Source organism: Ranitomeya imitator, chromosome 1 (genome assembly GCF_032444005.1).
Source record: "Ranitomeya imitator isolate aRanImi1 chromosome 1, aRanImi1.pri, whole genome shotgun sequence".
In the NCBI taxonomy this organism is placed as follows: domain Eukaryota; kingdom Metazoa; phylum Chordata; class Amphibia; order Anura; family Dendrobatidae; genus Ranitomeya; species Ranitomeya imitator.
Window position 1 is genome coordinate 442,269,729 of NC_091282.1, and position 17,455 is coordinate 442,287,183.

The window sequence follows — 17,455 nt, forward strand, 5'->3', positions numbered from 1 at the left end:
AGTAGGATCAACCATCTGAAGCCATCTATATGGGCAAGCAGTTCCTTGATAGTTGAATAAAATGATACCTTGAGATCTGCAATCTAATATCTTATTCCATTGAAATCCACATTTTTCTTAATGTTAATGAACTGTTAAGATGTATGGGCTAGACACTGATCTGCATGAGAACCTGCCTCCAGAGCTCATTTTCAATGTAAGGGAGCATTACCAGTGACTGACCCTTTACTCTCACTGCAGAGCTGTAAGATTTCAACTAACAACTTACAGAAGAACTGAACTTTCTCATTGCAAACAAAATGCAGCAGCGCTTGTCTTCTCATAGTGCTTCAGCTTCCACGTCTCACAGCCAGTGAAATGAAAAAGACAAAGCTCAGCTGTTTTGTACTATGTTGGTCATAATCGCAGCTCTGCAGTGAGGTCAGGAGAGCACATCACACTGATAAACTTCCTTTCCCCTTTCATCTACTATATAATTGTCTAAGGCTACGTTCACATTAGCGTTGTGCGCCGCTGCGTCGGCGACGCAACGCAAAAACGCACGCAAAAACGCTGCGTTTTGCGACGCATGCATCGTTTTTTGCCGAAAATCGGACGCAAGAAAAATGCAACTTGTTGCGTTTTCTTGGTCCGACGCTTGCGGCAAAAAAGACGCATGCGTCGCACAACGCAACAAACAAAAACGCATGCGTCCCCCATGTTAAATATAGGGGCGCATGACGCATGCGTCGCCGCTGCGTCGCCCGACGCAAACTAGCATAACGCTAGTGTGAACGTAGCCTAAGGGTCACTTCCGTCTGTCTGTCTTTCTGTCACGGATATTCATTGGTCGTAGCCTCTGTCATGGAAATCCAAGTCGCTGATTGGTCGCGGCAAAAAAGCCACGACCAATCAGCGACGGGCACAGTCCGGAAGAAAATGGCTGCTCCTTACTCCCCACAGTCAGTGCCCGACGCCCGCATACTCCCCTCCGGTCACAGATCCGTGAGGAGCTTGTACGTACTAGAAAAAAATTAATTTGAATGTGGGAAAAGAAAAACTCTTTAGGGCTCTTATAACTGCATATACAAAAAATTATGAAAGTGTGCCTAGTCAGGAGTGGGGAAAGTGGCCTGGTCTTGAACTGGTTAAATTGTACTAAATATGCATCAACAAAAATACTAATCAATTAGTGTTGAAAATGGGCTCTCTGGATAGAATGATGTAAGCAATACGCAACACAAACAAAACATCATGTCCGTAGTGTTGAAAATCATTCCATGTCTCTGAATTTTAGGGAACGCCTGCAATGAGACGCTCTCTGGTCCCACAGCTCAGGTCTGGAAAATTTAATGTCCTCTTGACCACGTACGAGTACATTATTAAAGACAAGCACATTCTTGCTAAGGTAATTTTCCGTCATCTCCATTCTTATTTGTCATAGTTGGTAAGCAGACAAATGTTTCTCTTTGTTTCTGTGCACGCATACTTTATTAGTGCTTATCTTTTTGTTTTCTTTGTGACACCAAGACTATGGGCGTATTGTGATGCTGCTAGTAATCTACAATGGTAGCATTTATCAGGAGGGTTTCTCATCACATATCTGCAGCTGATGAGCTACAGTCCAGCTCTCCTGTTACTAAAAATGGAGGCATGGCGGTGCAGGCCTGCAGGTGCCAACAAAGGCATGGAGATTGTCTGTGATGTGAAATCTAAATGAAATTAATATTTGGTGTGAGCACACTTTTGCTTTCAGAACCGCATCAAAGCATCAATTCCCAAGGTACGCTTGCACACCGTATTTTCAATAGTTTGGAATGGAGGTCCTTCCTAACATCCTGGAGAAGTGACCACAGGTCTTCTCTCTCTTCGTGTAATCCCACATGGACTCGATGTTATGATCAGGGCTCTGAGAGAGCCATATAATCACTTTCACCACTTTTGTAGTAGTCCTGCTACACAAAATAATTTGGAGCCAATCCGATTCCCTGATGGTATTGCATTATGGACTAGTATCTGCCTGTGTTTCTCCGTATTGAAGAAAGCAAGGGATGGGCTGCGTTGAGGACTGTATTACAATGGTTGGTACAGTAAATTGTGGCGCTGATGAAACACACATCATTTCCTTTCAAATCCGAAGGTGTCCAGCAGAGTCATCAGCTCAGAACTGGCAGGAACAAGAGGGACTCTGCCACAGTTCTCTACTATTCAGAGTTGTAGGGCCAGAAGTGGTCGTCTTGGAAGAATTGCTGGCAAAACCATACCTTCCACCTGGAAACAAGAGCTTGGATGCAGGAAAATTACACTAGGTGGTCTTGACTGAGTGAAATATTTGCCTGTAACAGAAGGCAGTTTGTTTAGCAGAACACGTACAGTCTGCAGGCAACGGTTAGGTATGGTGGAGTTTCTGTGTTAGTTTGTGGCTACATTTTAGTAAATGAAGTTTGGGATTTGATCAGGAATAATAGTCTCTTTGATGCTGAGAAGCACAGGCAAATACTGATCAATCATGCATTACCATCAGTATGGCGCCTGATTTGGCTCTAATTTTATTCTGCAGCATAACAACAACAACGTCAAACATACAGTGAAAGTCATTAACCCCTTAATCCCATATGACGTACGATCCCATCAAGGTGACCTGGGACTTAATTCCCAGTGACGGGATAGTACATCATATGCGATCGGCCGCGCTCACGGGAGTAGCGCGGCCGGGTGTCAGCTGACTATCGCAGCTGACATCGGGCACTATGTGCCAGGAGCTGTCACGGACCGCTCCCGTCACATTAACCCCTGACACACTGCGATCAAACATGATCGCAGTGTTCCGGCAGTACAGGGAAGCGTCGCGCAGGGAGGGGGCTTCCTGCGTACTTCCCTGAGACGATCGGTACAAGGCGATGTGCTCACCTTGTACTGAGCATCTCCTCCCTGCAGGCCCCGAATCCAAAATGGCCGCAGGGCTACTTCCGGGTCCTGCAGAGAGGTGGCTTACCAAGTGCTTGCTCAGAGCAGGCGCTGGTAAGCCAGGAGCAGTTTTCTCAGATCGCTGATCTGACACAGTGCTCTGCAAAGTGTCAGATCAGCAATCTGTCACTATACAGTGATGTCCCCCCTGGGACGAAGTAAAAAAAAAAGTAAAAAAAAAAAAAAAAATTCCTAAATAAAGAGAAAAAAAAATATTGTTCCCATAAATACATTTCTTTATCTAAATAAAAAAAAACAAACAAAAGTACACATATTTAGTATCGCCGCGTCCGAAACGACCCAACCTATACAAAAAAAACACGAGGCAAAAAAACGCTTTATCATACCGCTGAACAAAAAGTGGAATAACACGCGATCAAGAAGACGGATATAAATAACCATGGTACCGCTGACCACGTCATCTTGTCCTGCAAAAAATGAGCCGCCATACAGCATCATCAGCAAAAAAATAAAAAAGTTATAGCTCTCAGTATAAAGTGATACAAAACAATTATTTTATCTATAAAATAGTTTTTATCGTCTAAAAGCGCCAAAACATAAAAAAAATCTAAATGAGGTATCGCTGTAATCGTACTGACCCGAAGAATAAAACGGCTTTATCCATTTTACCAAACGTGGAACGGTATAAACGCCAACATATGGGATTAGGGTTAGGGGTGTGGTTAGGGTTATGGTTGGGATTAGGGTTAGGGGTGTGTTTGGATTAGGGTTTCAGGTAGAATTGGGGGTTTCCACTGTTTAGGCACATCAGGGCTCTCCAAACGCGACATGGCGTCCGATCTCAATTCCAGCCAATTCTGCGTTGAAAAAGTAAAACCGTGCTCCTTCCCTTCCGAGCTCTCCCGTGCGCCAAAACAGGGGTTTACTCCAACATATGGGGTATCAGCATACTCTGGACAAATTGGACAACAACTATTGGGGTCCAATTTCTCTTGTTACACATGGTGAAAATAAAAATTTGGGGGGCTAAAAACACATTTTTGTGGGAAAAAAATTAATTTTTATTTTCAAGACTCTGCGTTATAAACTGTAGTGAAACACTTGGGGGTTCAAAGTTCTCACAACCCATCTAGATAAGTTCCTTGGGGGGGGGGGGGGGGGATCTAGTTTCTAAAATGGTGTCACTTGTGGGGGGTTTCTACTGTTTAGGTGCATCAGGGGCTCTGCAAATTCAACGTGACGCCTGCAGTCCAATCCATCTAAGTCTGCATTCCAAATGGCGCTCCTTCCCTTCCGAGCTCTGCCATGCACCCAAACGGTGGTTCCCCCACATATGGGGAATTTGCGTACTCAGGACAAATTGGACAACAACTTTTGGGGTCCAATTTCTCCTGTTACCTTTGGAAAAATACAAATCTGGGGGCTAAAAAATATTTTTGTGGAATTTTTATTTTCACGGCTCTGCGTTATAAACTGTAGTGAAACACTTGGGGTTTCAAAGCTGTCAAAACACATCTAGATAAGTTCCTTAGGGGGTCTACTTTCCAAAATGGTGTCACTTGTGGGGGGTTTCAATGTTTAGGCACATCAGGGGCTCTCCAAACGCAACATGGCGTCCCATCTCAATTCCAGTCAATTTTGCATTGAAAAGTCAAATGGCGCTCCTTCCCTTCTGTGCTCTGCCATGCGCCCAAACAGTGGTTTACCCCCACATATGGGGTTTCGGCGTACTCTGAACAAATGGCACAACAAGTTTTGGGGTCCAATTTCTTCTCTTACCCTTGGGAATATAAAAAATTGGGGGCGAAAAGATCATATTTGTGAAAAAATGATTTTTTTTATTTTGGCGGCTCTGCATTCTAAACTTCTGTGAAGCACTTGGTGGGTTAAAGTGCTCACCACACATCTAGATAAGTTCCTTAGGGGGTCTACTTTCCAAAATGGTGTCACTTGTGGGGGGGTTTTAATGTTTAGGCACATCAGGGGCTCTCCAAACGCAATATGGCGTCTCATCTTGATTCCAGTCAATTTTGCATTGAAAAGTCAAACTGCGCTCCTTCCCTTCCGAGCTCTGCCATGCATCCAGACAGTGGTTTACCCCCACCTATGGGATATCTGCGTACTCAGAACAAATTGAACAACAACTTTTGGGGGCCATTTTCTCCTGTTACCCTTGGTAAAATAAAACAAATTGGAGCTGAAGTAAATTGTTTGTGAAAAAAAGTTAAATGTTCATTTTTATTTTTTTTTAAATATTCCAAAAATTCCTGTGAAACACCTGAAGGGTTAATAAACTTCTTGAATGTGGTTTTGAGCACCTTGAGGGGTGCAGTTTTTAGTTTAGAATGGTGTCACACTTGGTTATTTTCTATCATATAGACCCCTCAAAATGACTTCAAATGTGATGTGGTCCCTAAAAAAATATTGGTGTTGTAAAAATGAGAAATTGCTGGTCAACTTTTAACCCTTATAACTCCCTAACAAAAAAAAACGTTACATAGTTACATAGTTATTAAGGTTGAAGGAAGACTATAAGTCACCGATGCCTCTACCCTGTGCCAGTCATTACACTGGCTACCCATCCACTCCAGAATCCAGTACAAAACTACTACCCTCATCCACAAAGCACTCCATGGCTCAGCACCACCCTACATCTCCTCCCTGGTATCAGTCTACCACCCTACCCGTGCCCTCCGCTCCGCTAATGACCTCAGGTTAGCATCCTCAATAATCAGAACCTCCCACTCCCGTCTCCAAGACTTTACACGTGCTGCGCCGATTCTTTGGAATGCACTACCTAGGTTAATACGATTAATCCCCAATCCCCACAGTTTTAAGCGTGCCCTAAAAACTCATTTGTTCAGACTGGCCTACCGCCTCAATGCATTAACCTAACGATCCCTGTGTGGCCTATTTATAATAAAAAAAAAAAAAAAAAAAAAAAAAAGGTTCCTCGCATCATGTTCTCATACACTTTATGCAGTATTAGCCCTCTGTGTCTGTACTGCTACATACTTAGGCAGGTAACTGGTTCATGCAGCTTTACATGAACACCTGAGCCTTACACTATAGCTGGTCCGAATAACTAAAGCAATTGTTACCATCCACCTCTCGTGTCTCCCCTTTTCCCCATAGTTTGTAAGCTTGCGAGCAGGGCCCTCACTCCTCCTGGTATCTGTTTTGAACTGTATTTCTGTTATGCTGTAATGTTTATTGTCTGTACAAGTCCCCTCTATAATTTGTAAAGCGCTGCGGAATATGTTGGCGCTATATAAATAAAATTATTATTATTATTATTATTATTATAAGTCCATCTAGTTCAACCCATAGCCTAACCTAACATGCCCTAACATGTTGATCCAGAGGAAGGCAAAAAAAAAACCCATGTTGCAAAGAGTAAGCTCCACCTTGGGGAAAAAAATTCCTTCCCGACTCCACATACGGCAATCAGACTAGTTCCCTGGATCAACGCCCTATCAAGGAATCTAGTATATATACCCTGTAACATTAACATAGTAACATGTTGGTTCCAAAATTGTGCTGATGTAAAGTAGACATGTGGGAAATGTTACTTATTATTTTGTGTGACATATATCTGTGATTTAAGGGCATAAAAATTCAAAGTTGGAAAATTGCAAAATTTTCAAAATTTTTGCCAAATTTCCGTCGTTTTCACAAATAAACGTACGTTATATCTAAGAAATATGTCATGAGAAAACAATGTCAGAATCGCCAAGATCCGTTGAAGAGTTCCAGAGTTATAACCTCATAAAGGGACAATAGTCAGAATTGTAAAAATTGGCCCGGTCATTAATGTGCAAACCACCCTTGGGGCTTAAGGGATTAAAGTCTATCTTAGGTGTAAAGAACAGGGAGTCATGTACATGATGATATGGCTCCCACAGGGCCCTGATCCCAACATCAAGTCTGGGATTACATGAAGAGAAAAGGATTTGTACAAGCCTACTTCCACTGATCTTCAGGTGCTTGTTTCTTCAAGATGCTTGGAACAACCTCTTTGTCAAGTCTGTTCAAAACCTGTGTGCAAGTGTCCCTAGAAGAGTTGATATTGTATTTTGTAGGCAAAGGATGGTCACATCAAATATTGATTTGATTTAGATTTCTATTTTATTGATAAAAATATACTGTTTACACGTCTATTTTGAAAGCTTTCCTACTTTGCAGCATTTTTTCCACTACTGTTTAAAACTTTTGTTTTGTACTGTAAGTATGCGTGTGTATATGTATACACATATACAGTATATACATTCTGTTACCAGGTGTTAGGACAGAATGAAGCACATATTAACAGGAGCTATATGCTATGACTAAACTATATACAAACTAATTAAAGAAGCACTCCTCCTCCCATCAGTTTTTGTGTACTTCCAATTGCTCATTTTGCCTTTCTACCCAGCTAATTCTTATTTTCTCTGCTGTGTATATATACTGGAAGTCTCTTGTCCCTGCATGATTCATTCCCCTTTTCAACTCCTGACCTAGCTCCTCCCCCTTGCCAGGAGTTTTGCAGAGACTAATGCAGGAAAATTTGACCTTTTGTTTCTACATAGAGCTTAAAAAGATGAAGTTAGTCAGTTTTTAATCACATTATGTCATAGACCTAATGGAAAACTGAAGAATTAGCTGGGTAGAAAGGCAAAATGAGCAATTGGAAGTACACAGTGCTATGTAATGATGATTGCAATATATTAACCTCTTTCTGACCTCGGATGGAATATTACGTCCGAGGTCAGATCCCCTGCTTTGATGTGGGCTCCAGCTGTGAGCCCGCATCAAAGCCGGGACTTGTCAGCTGTTTTGTACAGCTAACATGTGCCCGCAATAGCGGCTGGTGAAATCGCGATTCACCCGCCGCTATTAACTAGTTAAATGCCGCTGTCAAACGCTGACGGCGGTATTTAACTAGCACATCCAGCCATTGGGGGGGTCAGCGATGCGTTGGCATGACAACCAGAGGTCTATTGAAGTCCTCTATGGTTGTTGATGCCGGATTGCTGTGAGCGCCACCCTGTGGTCGGCGCTCATAGCAATGCAGCAATTCTACTACATAGGAGCGATCTGAGCATCGCTCCTATGTAGCAGAGCCGGTCAGGCTATGCCAGCTTCTAGCCTCCCATGGAGACTATTGAAGCATGGCAAAATTTAAGAAAAAAAAAAAATTAAAAAAAATTGTTTTAAAAGATATGAAAAAAAAAAAAAGTTTAAATCGCCCCCCCTTTCGCTCAATTCAAAATAAAACAATAAAAAAATCAAACCTACACATTTTGTATCGCCGTGTTCAGAATCGCCCAATCTATCAATAAAAATAATAATTTATAATAATAATTTTATTTATATAGCGCCAACATATTCCGCAGCGCTTTACAAATGATAAAAATAGGATTAACCTGATCGCTAAACGGCATAGCGAGAAAAAAATTCGAAACCCCAGAATTACGTTTTTTGGTCACTGCAATATTGCATTAAAATGCAATAACAGGCGATCAAAAAGAACGTATCTGCACCAATAGTATAATTAAAAACGTCAGCTCAACACGCAAAAAATGAGCCCTCAACCGACCCCAGATCACGAAAAATGGAGACGCTACGGGTATCAGAAAATGGCACAATTTTATTTATTTATTTTTTTTTAACCCTGCTGTTCTGTTCGGTCTGGGGAGACCTATTTTGAACTTTGGTATTTTTTGGGGTGTTCAAGATGCGGTTCTGAAACTTGTGGTTGATTGACTTAAATGAGGATGGGTCGGTCGGCCACGGGTTTCAGAGCCGCATCTTGAATATTTTAAAGAATATTGAAGTTCAAAGTCGGTCATTTTTGACCAACAGAACAGCAGGGTTAAGCAAAGTTTGGAATTTTTTTTCACCACTTAGATAAAAAATAACCTAGACGTGTTTAGTGTCTATGAACCGTAATGACCTGGAGAATCATAATGGCAGGTCAGTTTTAGCATTTAGTGAACCTAGCAAAAAAAAAAAGCAGAACAAAAAACAAGTGTGGGATTGCACTTTTTTTGCAGTTTCGCTGCACTTGGAATTTTCCCCCCGTTTTCTAGTACATGACATCCAATGGTGTCATTCAAAAGTACAACTCGTCCTGCAAAAAATAAACCCTCACATGGCCATATAGATTGAAAAATAAAAAAATTATGGCTCTGGGAAGGAGGGGAGCGAAAAACGAAACTGCAAAACCGAAAAGAGCTGGGGTCATGAAGGGGTTAACAGGATAAAAAAAGTTGATGCTTGTGCTTCTTGAATACAGCAGCAAGCTATGCATCAAGATACATGCAAACATTGAGTATATGAAGTTTTTTTTAAAGGGAACCTGTCACCAGGTTTTTCTTATAGAAAGTAGGGCCAGCACCTGTAAGCCCTCATATATAGTATTCTAGAATGCTGTATGTATGTCCCCAATGCGCTCTTCATAACACAAAAAAAGAGATTTTATTATACTCTCCTACGGGGTGGTCCGATCAGATGGGGGTCAGTGTTCTTAAGCCGGTGTATTCTCTGTTCTTGTGATCACTGTCCTTATTGCTTCTTGCAACCTACATCATCCACAGGTGTAGTTCTCCTGAGACAGGTGACGTGAAGATGCCATAGATAAGACGGGGGACGTGAAGTGCAGGAATGAATGTGTCGCATGAATTTGTCTTTTTACATCAATTACGAAATTTGCTCCTCAGACCATGTGGAGGCATCATAACACATAACCATTTCAGGGAACAATAAAACATTCACAGTCTTTATGAACTGTTCCAATATTTATGGACATAACTGTTTACCACTCACATAATGGTAGTTCTGTTTCGTCACCTGTCTTTTATCTATGGCATTTTTTTCTGTGCTATGTTGTGCATAAATATGTGATTCTTCAGAATTTGTATTAGTCTATGCCTGATGAAGGGACCTGAGTAGTCTCGAAAGCTTGCAATTTACCATCTTTTCAGTTAGCCATTAAAAAGGTATCAACCACTGAGGACTCTCAATCCTAAATGTTTTTATATATAACACAAACAGTCCTGCCTCAGAAACCGGCAGGGATTCATAAGTCACTGCAGACTTATCGATTTGGATTGCACAACCCCTTTAAGGCCGACTGTTCATATTTGGGTAAATGAATCGCTCAATATGAGGTTGCATCCTGCAGGTAGGCAGATTTATTATGTGTGCACCTATTTTCTCTAGTATATTCTTATAGCTGTCATCTAACCGTGGACATTGATTACCTACCTAGAGGATAATCACCTAGAATAAGGATCCCGAAGCATCTTTTCCTCGTTGCATGACTGCCGTGACCAAGTCCTTGAATAGAGGTGGTCATACCTGCACGGCCACAGGTTCTCCCCCACCTCCAACTTTAGGGTGTTTCCACGTTCAGGAAACACTGCGTTTTTGACACAGCGTAGAGCCGCAACGTCAAACACGCAGCGTCCAGATGTTACAGCATAATGGAGGGGATTTCATGAAATCCCGTCTCCACTATGCATTAAAAGACGCCTGCGGCAGACCGGCAGAAACGGACATGCGGCGCATCTTTTCAGAACACAGCATGTCCTTACATTGCTGAAACAACGCAAGAACAATGCAGGTGACCTGCCAGTGACCTCAGGTGCAGATTTGGTCAGGATTTTACCTGCATAAAATCCTGACCAAATCCTGATGCAATCCTGAACGTGGACACATACCCTAATGGAGCCAAACGCTGTACTGTGCGGTTTTCCACCCACCCCATAGACATTGCATGATGTATCCTTGTGCCTTTGTGGCTGTTTACTATTATTTTTTTCATTGCCCCAGTACATCGAAAATGAAAAGTGTAGAAACTTTGCCAATAGATGTTGTACATACAAGAACCACTTTATACATTGCAGAAAGGAGTAAAAACTGTAATCTTTCACATGATTTTTTGTGTTTTTACTGCTTCAATCTAAAAGTATTCATGGTAACACGTTCTGCTGTCTGATGCTGCAGTCATACTTGTTCGTCCACCACATACTTCACAGATTTGCACATTGGGTAGGTCTCCAAGAAGATGGTGTGAGTGCGGGGTCAGACTGTTTTTACTCTTACTGTAAAGACCGATCTGCATGGGTGCTGTCGACAGTTATTACTGGAGAAAAAGGGAATATAGTGAAGGTGCACATTTCCTGTAGGAATCGTCATCATTATGTATGGTTCTTGTCGATGCCAGCGTTGTCAGCTGAGGGGATTACTAGCAGATGGGAATGAGCGCTTTCTGACTATTCTATTTACATGGCACTTACCTGGTGCTACATTGTTTAGACCAGGGGTGTCAAACTGCATTCCTCGAGGGCCGCAAACCATGCGTGTTTTCAAGATTTCCTTAGCATTGCACAAGGTGCTGCAATCATCATGTGTGTAGGTGATTAAATTATCACCTGTGCAGTACAAGGAAATCCTGAAAACATGACCTGATTGCAGTTTGACACCCCTGGTTTAGATGGATTGAGATATAATCCCATTGATACATGTTGATGGGGACTTACCGAGGCATTAAAATGATTTTATTTGAAGTTGTTGGCAAGAACTCGGAATGAGAAAAGAATTGCAACCTGGGAAGGTGCTTTGGGTAGCTCTCCAAACTCTTCATATATGAAGCTTTGTACAAGCTGCAGATAAAATATATTTATTGCACGTATTCTTTTCCTTGGCCACTGTCGATCTGTTATGCCTAGGTAAGGGAGCTCCTGATTTCATACATTGCCTCCGTGTGACTTTACTCTTACAAAGTCATAATGTGTGATGTGTGGAAATTTACATTAACCAAACATTCACATCTTGATCAGTGAGTTGAAAGACCTGTCACTAGGTTTATAAGTGGCTATGTTTTGCTCTTATCTTATTCCTACTGTTCCCCTGAATATACATTTAAAAAAAAAAAAAAGTGTGTATATATATGCCATGTTTATTTTGCTACCTAAAGATGACATCCAAGTGCAGTCCAATATTTCTCACACTCCTAGATTTAGGCTTCTTTCACACTTGCGTCGGTACGCGCCCGTCGCTAAGCATCGGCGCGACGTACCGACGGACGTTGTGAAAATTCGGCACAACTTGGGCAGCGGATGCAGTTTTTCAACGCATCCACTGCCCATTCTAAAGTCTTGGGGGGGAGTTCCGGCCACGCATGCGCGGTAAGAAATGCAGGATGCGACGTACTAAAAAAACCTTCCCTTGAACCTTTTTTCCTGACGGTCCGCCAAAACACGACGGATCTAGTGCACGGCGGACACGACATATGGCCATGCATCGCGATCCGTCGGCAATACAAGTCTGTGGGGAAAAAAAACACATCCTGCGGGCACATTTGCAGGATGCGTTTTTTTCCCAAAACGACACATTGGGACGGAGGCCAAACAACACAAGTGTGAAAGTAGCCTTAGTATGTGGGTGCTTGATCCGATCATCAGATGCACTCGCAGCATGCTGTGAATGTTTTCTCATGCCGAATCAGCGTGACAAAATAATTGCGGATCTGCACTGCCCCATAGTATAACATTGGCCAAGTGCTATCTGATAAAACTTCACATGGCACTCAGCTGTGGTGAGCGTATCCTAAAGCACTAGTTGATTTTGACCTGCTGACAGGTCTACTAGAGAAAAACTGGCTCACAAAATGAATCATTAGTTTGATTATTAGAATTTCAGAAACATGGTGGTAAAAATTGAAGATCAGTGTCTTGTTGCAACAAGCTTGATTTTTAGCTCCATTGTAGGTGAAAGCCCTATTGTTTTTCTCAATGTATTTTGTGAAATGTATTTTATCAATGTACTTACGTTTATTTATTTTTTCTTTAAAGATACGATGGAAGTACATGATTGTTGATGAAGGCCATCGAATGAAGAATCACCACTGCAAGTTAACACAAGTGCTTAACACACATTATGTGGCTCCTAGGCGTATTCTTCTAACGGGCACTCCACTCCAGAACAAACTGCCCGAGCTTTGGGCCCTGCTGAATTTTCTTTTGCCCACCATCTTTAAAAGCTGCAGCACCTTTGAACAGTGGTTCAATGCTCCATTTGCCATGACAGGAGAGAGGGTAAATTACTCTAGTTGCTGGTCTGGAAAGATTATATGTTGATCTGGAGTAACATAAAGTAACTAGCTATGCACTAAAAATGTATATTTCTCTATCGCTTCATTGGGGGGACACAGGAAACCATCGGTGTATGATGCTGCCGCTATGCACAAAAAATTAGCTCCTTTTCTCAGTCGCACATGACAGCACTACCAGAGAGAGGGGATCCGCCCTTCAGGGACAGGAAACTTATAAGATAAAAGGGCGGTACCTCTCCTGCATCAGTTTTGGTTTCCTGTCCCTGACTGGGAACCTTCTAGGATTCGGTACCTGGATTTGAAGAACCCGGAGCCGTCCAGTCGGGTTATGGCAGTGGGTAGGCCCCTGTCCCGGCTGGTGCAGTGTTCGATGCCGCCACTGCTGGGACCGATGGGTCTGCAGAGTGCGCGGGGGGAAGCGCAGCTGCCATTCCGGATAGGAGGTAGGGGCTTCAGTGACCCGGACGCCAGGAAGACCGCGCAGAATGGGCGCTTCCGGTTTCGGGGCGGCACGTGCGCATGGTGTGCTTAGGGTACACCAAGATGGCCGCTGCCCCGGATATAGTGCCTTTTCATTTCCGGGTCCTGGGCAGTGCGCGCATGCGCAGAAGAAAGGATTGGGGGCATTATACAGTGAAAACATAGCTGCTAATCCATGGGTAACATGGTTTATCAAAGCTGCTATAAGATCGAAACCCATAAAAATAAAAAGACCACCAACTTGGGACTTAAACCTAGTCTTGTCAGCTGTAACAACCCCCGTTCGAGCCTATAGATTCAATTCCCATTAAAACTTTATCACTTAAAACGGCCCTTCTAACAGCCTTAACATCTGCCCTTAAGGTACCGTTACACTAAGCGATGCTGCAGTGATATAGACAACGAGCCGATCGCTGCAGCGTCGCTGTTTAGGTCGCTAGGAGACGTCAAACACTGGCAACAGCAGAATGATGCAGGAGCGATCCAGTGACGTACTTATCGTTCTCGCTCTTTGTTCGCTCCATGAAAAAACATTGCAGGCATCGTTGCTTTTGCTGTCAAACATGACGATACACGCCGACCTGACGACCAAATAAAGTTCCGGACTTCTAGCTACGACCAGCGATGTCACAGCAGGATCCTGATCGCTGCTGCGTGTCAAACACAACGAGATCGCTATCCAGGACTCTGCAACGTCACGGATCGTTGTCGTTCTCGTTGGAAAGTTGCTCAGTGTGAAGGTACCTTTAGAATAAGTGATCTCCAGGCCCTATCTGCATGGCCGCCCTTTACACAAATCCTGGATGATAGGCAGGGTCTGTTCTCAGGATAACCCTATCTACCCAAGGTTGCGTACAAATTTCACAGGTCCCAGGAGATAATCCTTCCTTCCTTCTGCCCAGACCCTAAAACTAAAAAAGAGGAAAAATTCCACACATTAGATTTGAGAAGGTGTCTAGCTCAATGCTTAGAATCCACCCAGCGGCATAGGAAGGAAGGGTCTCTCTTTATCTGTTTCCAGGGACCCAGGAAAGGACTCAAAGCCTCCAAGGGCACTATATCACGCTGGATAACAGATGCGATAGCCTTGGCGTACTACTCGTCCACTGGAAATACAGTTCCCGAGGGGCTGAAAGCACACTCCACAAGAGCTATGGCGAACTCCTGTGCCGAAAGGTCGGAGGTTTCAATAGACCAAATCTGTAAGGCGGCCACCTGGTCATCACCTTCAACCTTCTTTAGACACTACCGCTTAGACCTAGCTTCTTCATCTGACTTAGGCTACTTTCACACTGGCGTTATTTTTAATACGTCGCAATGCGTCGTTTAGGGGAAAAAACGCATCCTGCAAAGTTGTTTGCAGGATGTGTTTTTGCCCCATAGCTACATTACCGACGCATTTCGACGTATTGACACACGTCGCGACCGTCTTGCGACGGTTGCGCCGTGTTGTGGCGGACCGCCGGGAGCAAAAAACGTTAAATGTAACGTTTTTTTGCAGCTGACGGACCGCTTTTTCCGACCGCGCATGTGCGGCCGGAACTCCGCCCCCACCTCCCCGCACCTGACAATGGGGCAGCGGACGCGCCGGAGAAATGCATCCGCTGCACCCGTTGTGCAGCACATCCAACGCTAGCGTCGGAATCTCGGCCCGACGCAATGCGACGGGCCGAATCCGAGGCTAGTGTGAAAGTAGCCTTAACCTTCGGAAGAAGGGTTCTGCAGGCTGTGGTCCCTCCCTAAAGCAATAGTCTCTGCAATTCTCTCTGGTAGTGCTGTCATGGGCGACTGGGAAAAGCATAGTTACTTACCGATAACGGTATTTCTCAGAGCCCATGACAGCACCTGCCTATCTCTCCGCCAACACCCCCCACCCCTCATCACGTGTGCGGTGAGCACATTTAATTAAAAGTATGTTTTTCTATTATACACACGGTGTATACCTGTTAAGAAATATGTTTAAAGTGTATATTTTTTTTGTTGTCACTAACCTGGAGGACCTCCGATGCTCTGTAAACCAGTGACAGAGGTACCTCCTTTTTTTCCATCAGGTCCTGTCTTATACAGTGGAATGTCTGGCCAAGAGATGATCTATCAGGGCTGATATCATGGATTTGATGTAACAGGATCCACTAGACTGGGGTTGTACTTGTGTGGTGGGGTTTAGAATTGTTTACCTGTGTATTTTACTGTACTGGCCATTGGGATGTTTTTCCTTCACAGGATAAGTCTTCCGTGCCGCAACCCCCTCTTGCGCTGGCCTCTCTTCTCACTTGAGGCTCTGACTTCAGTGTGGCTCCACCCCCTCTTTATCACGTGGGCTTTTCATCCGCCCTGAACATGCCCCCTTTTCTCCTCTGGTACGGAATGCTGCGCACCTTTTTCCTTTCAGGGAAGCTTGTCTCTTCCTCCCCATGGTTGCCATTTTCCAGCTCTCCCTGCCTCTGGACCCACAGTGCTTTTAGGGATCACACTCCCTGTCCGTGCCATTCCGGATCCTCAAATTTTCTTCTTTTCTCCAGTGGAGCTGCTGTGTCCTTCCTGGACATTGTTCTCCCCTTCTTCCATTGCTCTCCACTTGAAAGTGAGGTTTGATAGAAGCCCATCAAGGGGTTGAAACGTTACCTCAACACTTGTTCAATCACTGTGGTGTTCCCTATGAAAAATTTCACGTTTATGACGCAAATTCTTATTCTGAGTGCAGTTGTTTTCTTCGAATTTGAGTCTAAAGGTACCGTCACATTAAGCGACGCTGAAGCGATCTAGACAACGATGCCGATCGCTGCAGCGTCGCTGTTTGGTCGCTGGAAAGCTGTCACACAGACAGCTCTCCAGCGACCAACGTTCCCGAAGTCCCCGGATAACCAGGCTAAACATCAGGTTACTAAGCGCAGGGCCGCGCTTAGTAACCCGATGTTTACCCTGGTTACCATTGTAAAAGTAAAAAAAAAAAACACTACACACTTACATTCCTGTCGCGTCCCCCGGCCTCAGCTTCCCTGCACTGTGTAAGCGCGCTGGCCGGAAAGCAGAGCGGTGACGTCACCGCTGTGCTTTGCTTTACGGCCAGCCGGCGCTGACACTGGGGGACGCAGGGAAGCTGACGCTGAGGAACGTGACAGGAATGTAAGTATCACACCAAATAAACCCAGACTCATAGTAGAACAGTGGCCAGAGAACATATCTCGGCTCACTTCACAAGCTACTCCCCATATAACAATATGCATATAGGAGGACAACGGGAGTTTTTAGAAAAAGATACATATTTATTAGAAAACTAGTAAAAAGATTAACACACAATTAAAAAACACCAATGAAAAATACCAGAGGTGCATACATGTAGATATATAAAGTGTGGACCAAATGTAACCGTACTCAAATCTGACACAAATAAGATCCTAAATCTCCTAAGCGACCCCCAGGAGCGGAGAAAAATACCCCCTAATGGCAAAACAACCTACACACCCCACATCCTGCAAGTATAGCCACTGTGGCTGTGTGCATGTGGGAAGGTCATGAATGCAACAAAGGGAGACACATCCTACCGCAAACAAGGTTGGAGATGAAGTGTGTCCCAGGGAACCATATGGATCTAACACCGATAATAACTGTAGAAATCTCTCTCCTGGGACCCCACATAGACCAAGGATCTTACCACATGAAAATGCCCCCTGGATTGGTAGTGTGAAAGTAGCCTTAAGACCCCATTGTGCTTTCTTTTGTTTCCAGTCTCTTATCTGCATAACTCTAAAGGAGAGCGTTCTTGTTCTTTGGCCTCTACTACTCTTGTCAAATACTTTGTTCTTCCTGTAAATGCAGACTCCCTTCTGGTCAGTATTCTCCCCTCAAGATTGCAGCAATAGCAGTTCCTCTGTCCTTGCTGCCCAGAAGTCATCCACTGTTCCCAGAGCGCGTAGTCTCCTTGTCCCAGAATGACCGGCTTCTTTCTCAATCCGTTGTGCATCT

At 43.8% G+C, this 17,455-nt stretch overlaps 1 protein-coding gene across 11 annotated transcripts in view; it reads left to right on the plus strand.

Annotated features, from left to right (window-relative positions):
- Positions 1-17,455, plus strand: part of SMARCA2 (SWI/SNF related BAF chromatin remodeling complex subunit ATPase 2) — a 461,498-nt gene that overhangs the window by 274,770 nt on the left and 169,273 nt on the right. For all 11 annotated transcript variants that reach the window (XM_069763977.1, XM_069764056.1, XM_069764038.1 and 8 more), the window contains 2 exons: positions 1,277-1,387; positions 12,750-12,992. In XM_069763977.1, coding sequence (XP_069620078.1) covers positions 1,277-1,387; positions 12,750-12,992 — 354 coding nt within the window. The remainder of the gene's footprint in view (positions 1-1,276; positions 1,388-12,749; positions 12,993-17,455) is intronic.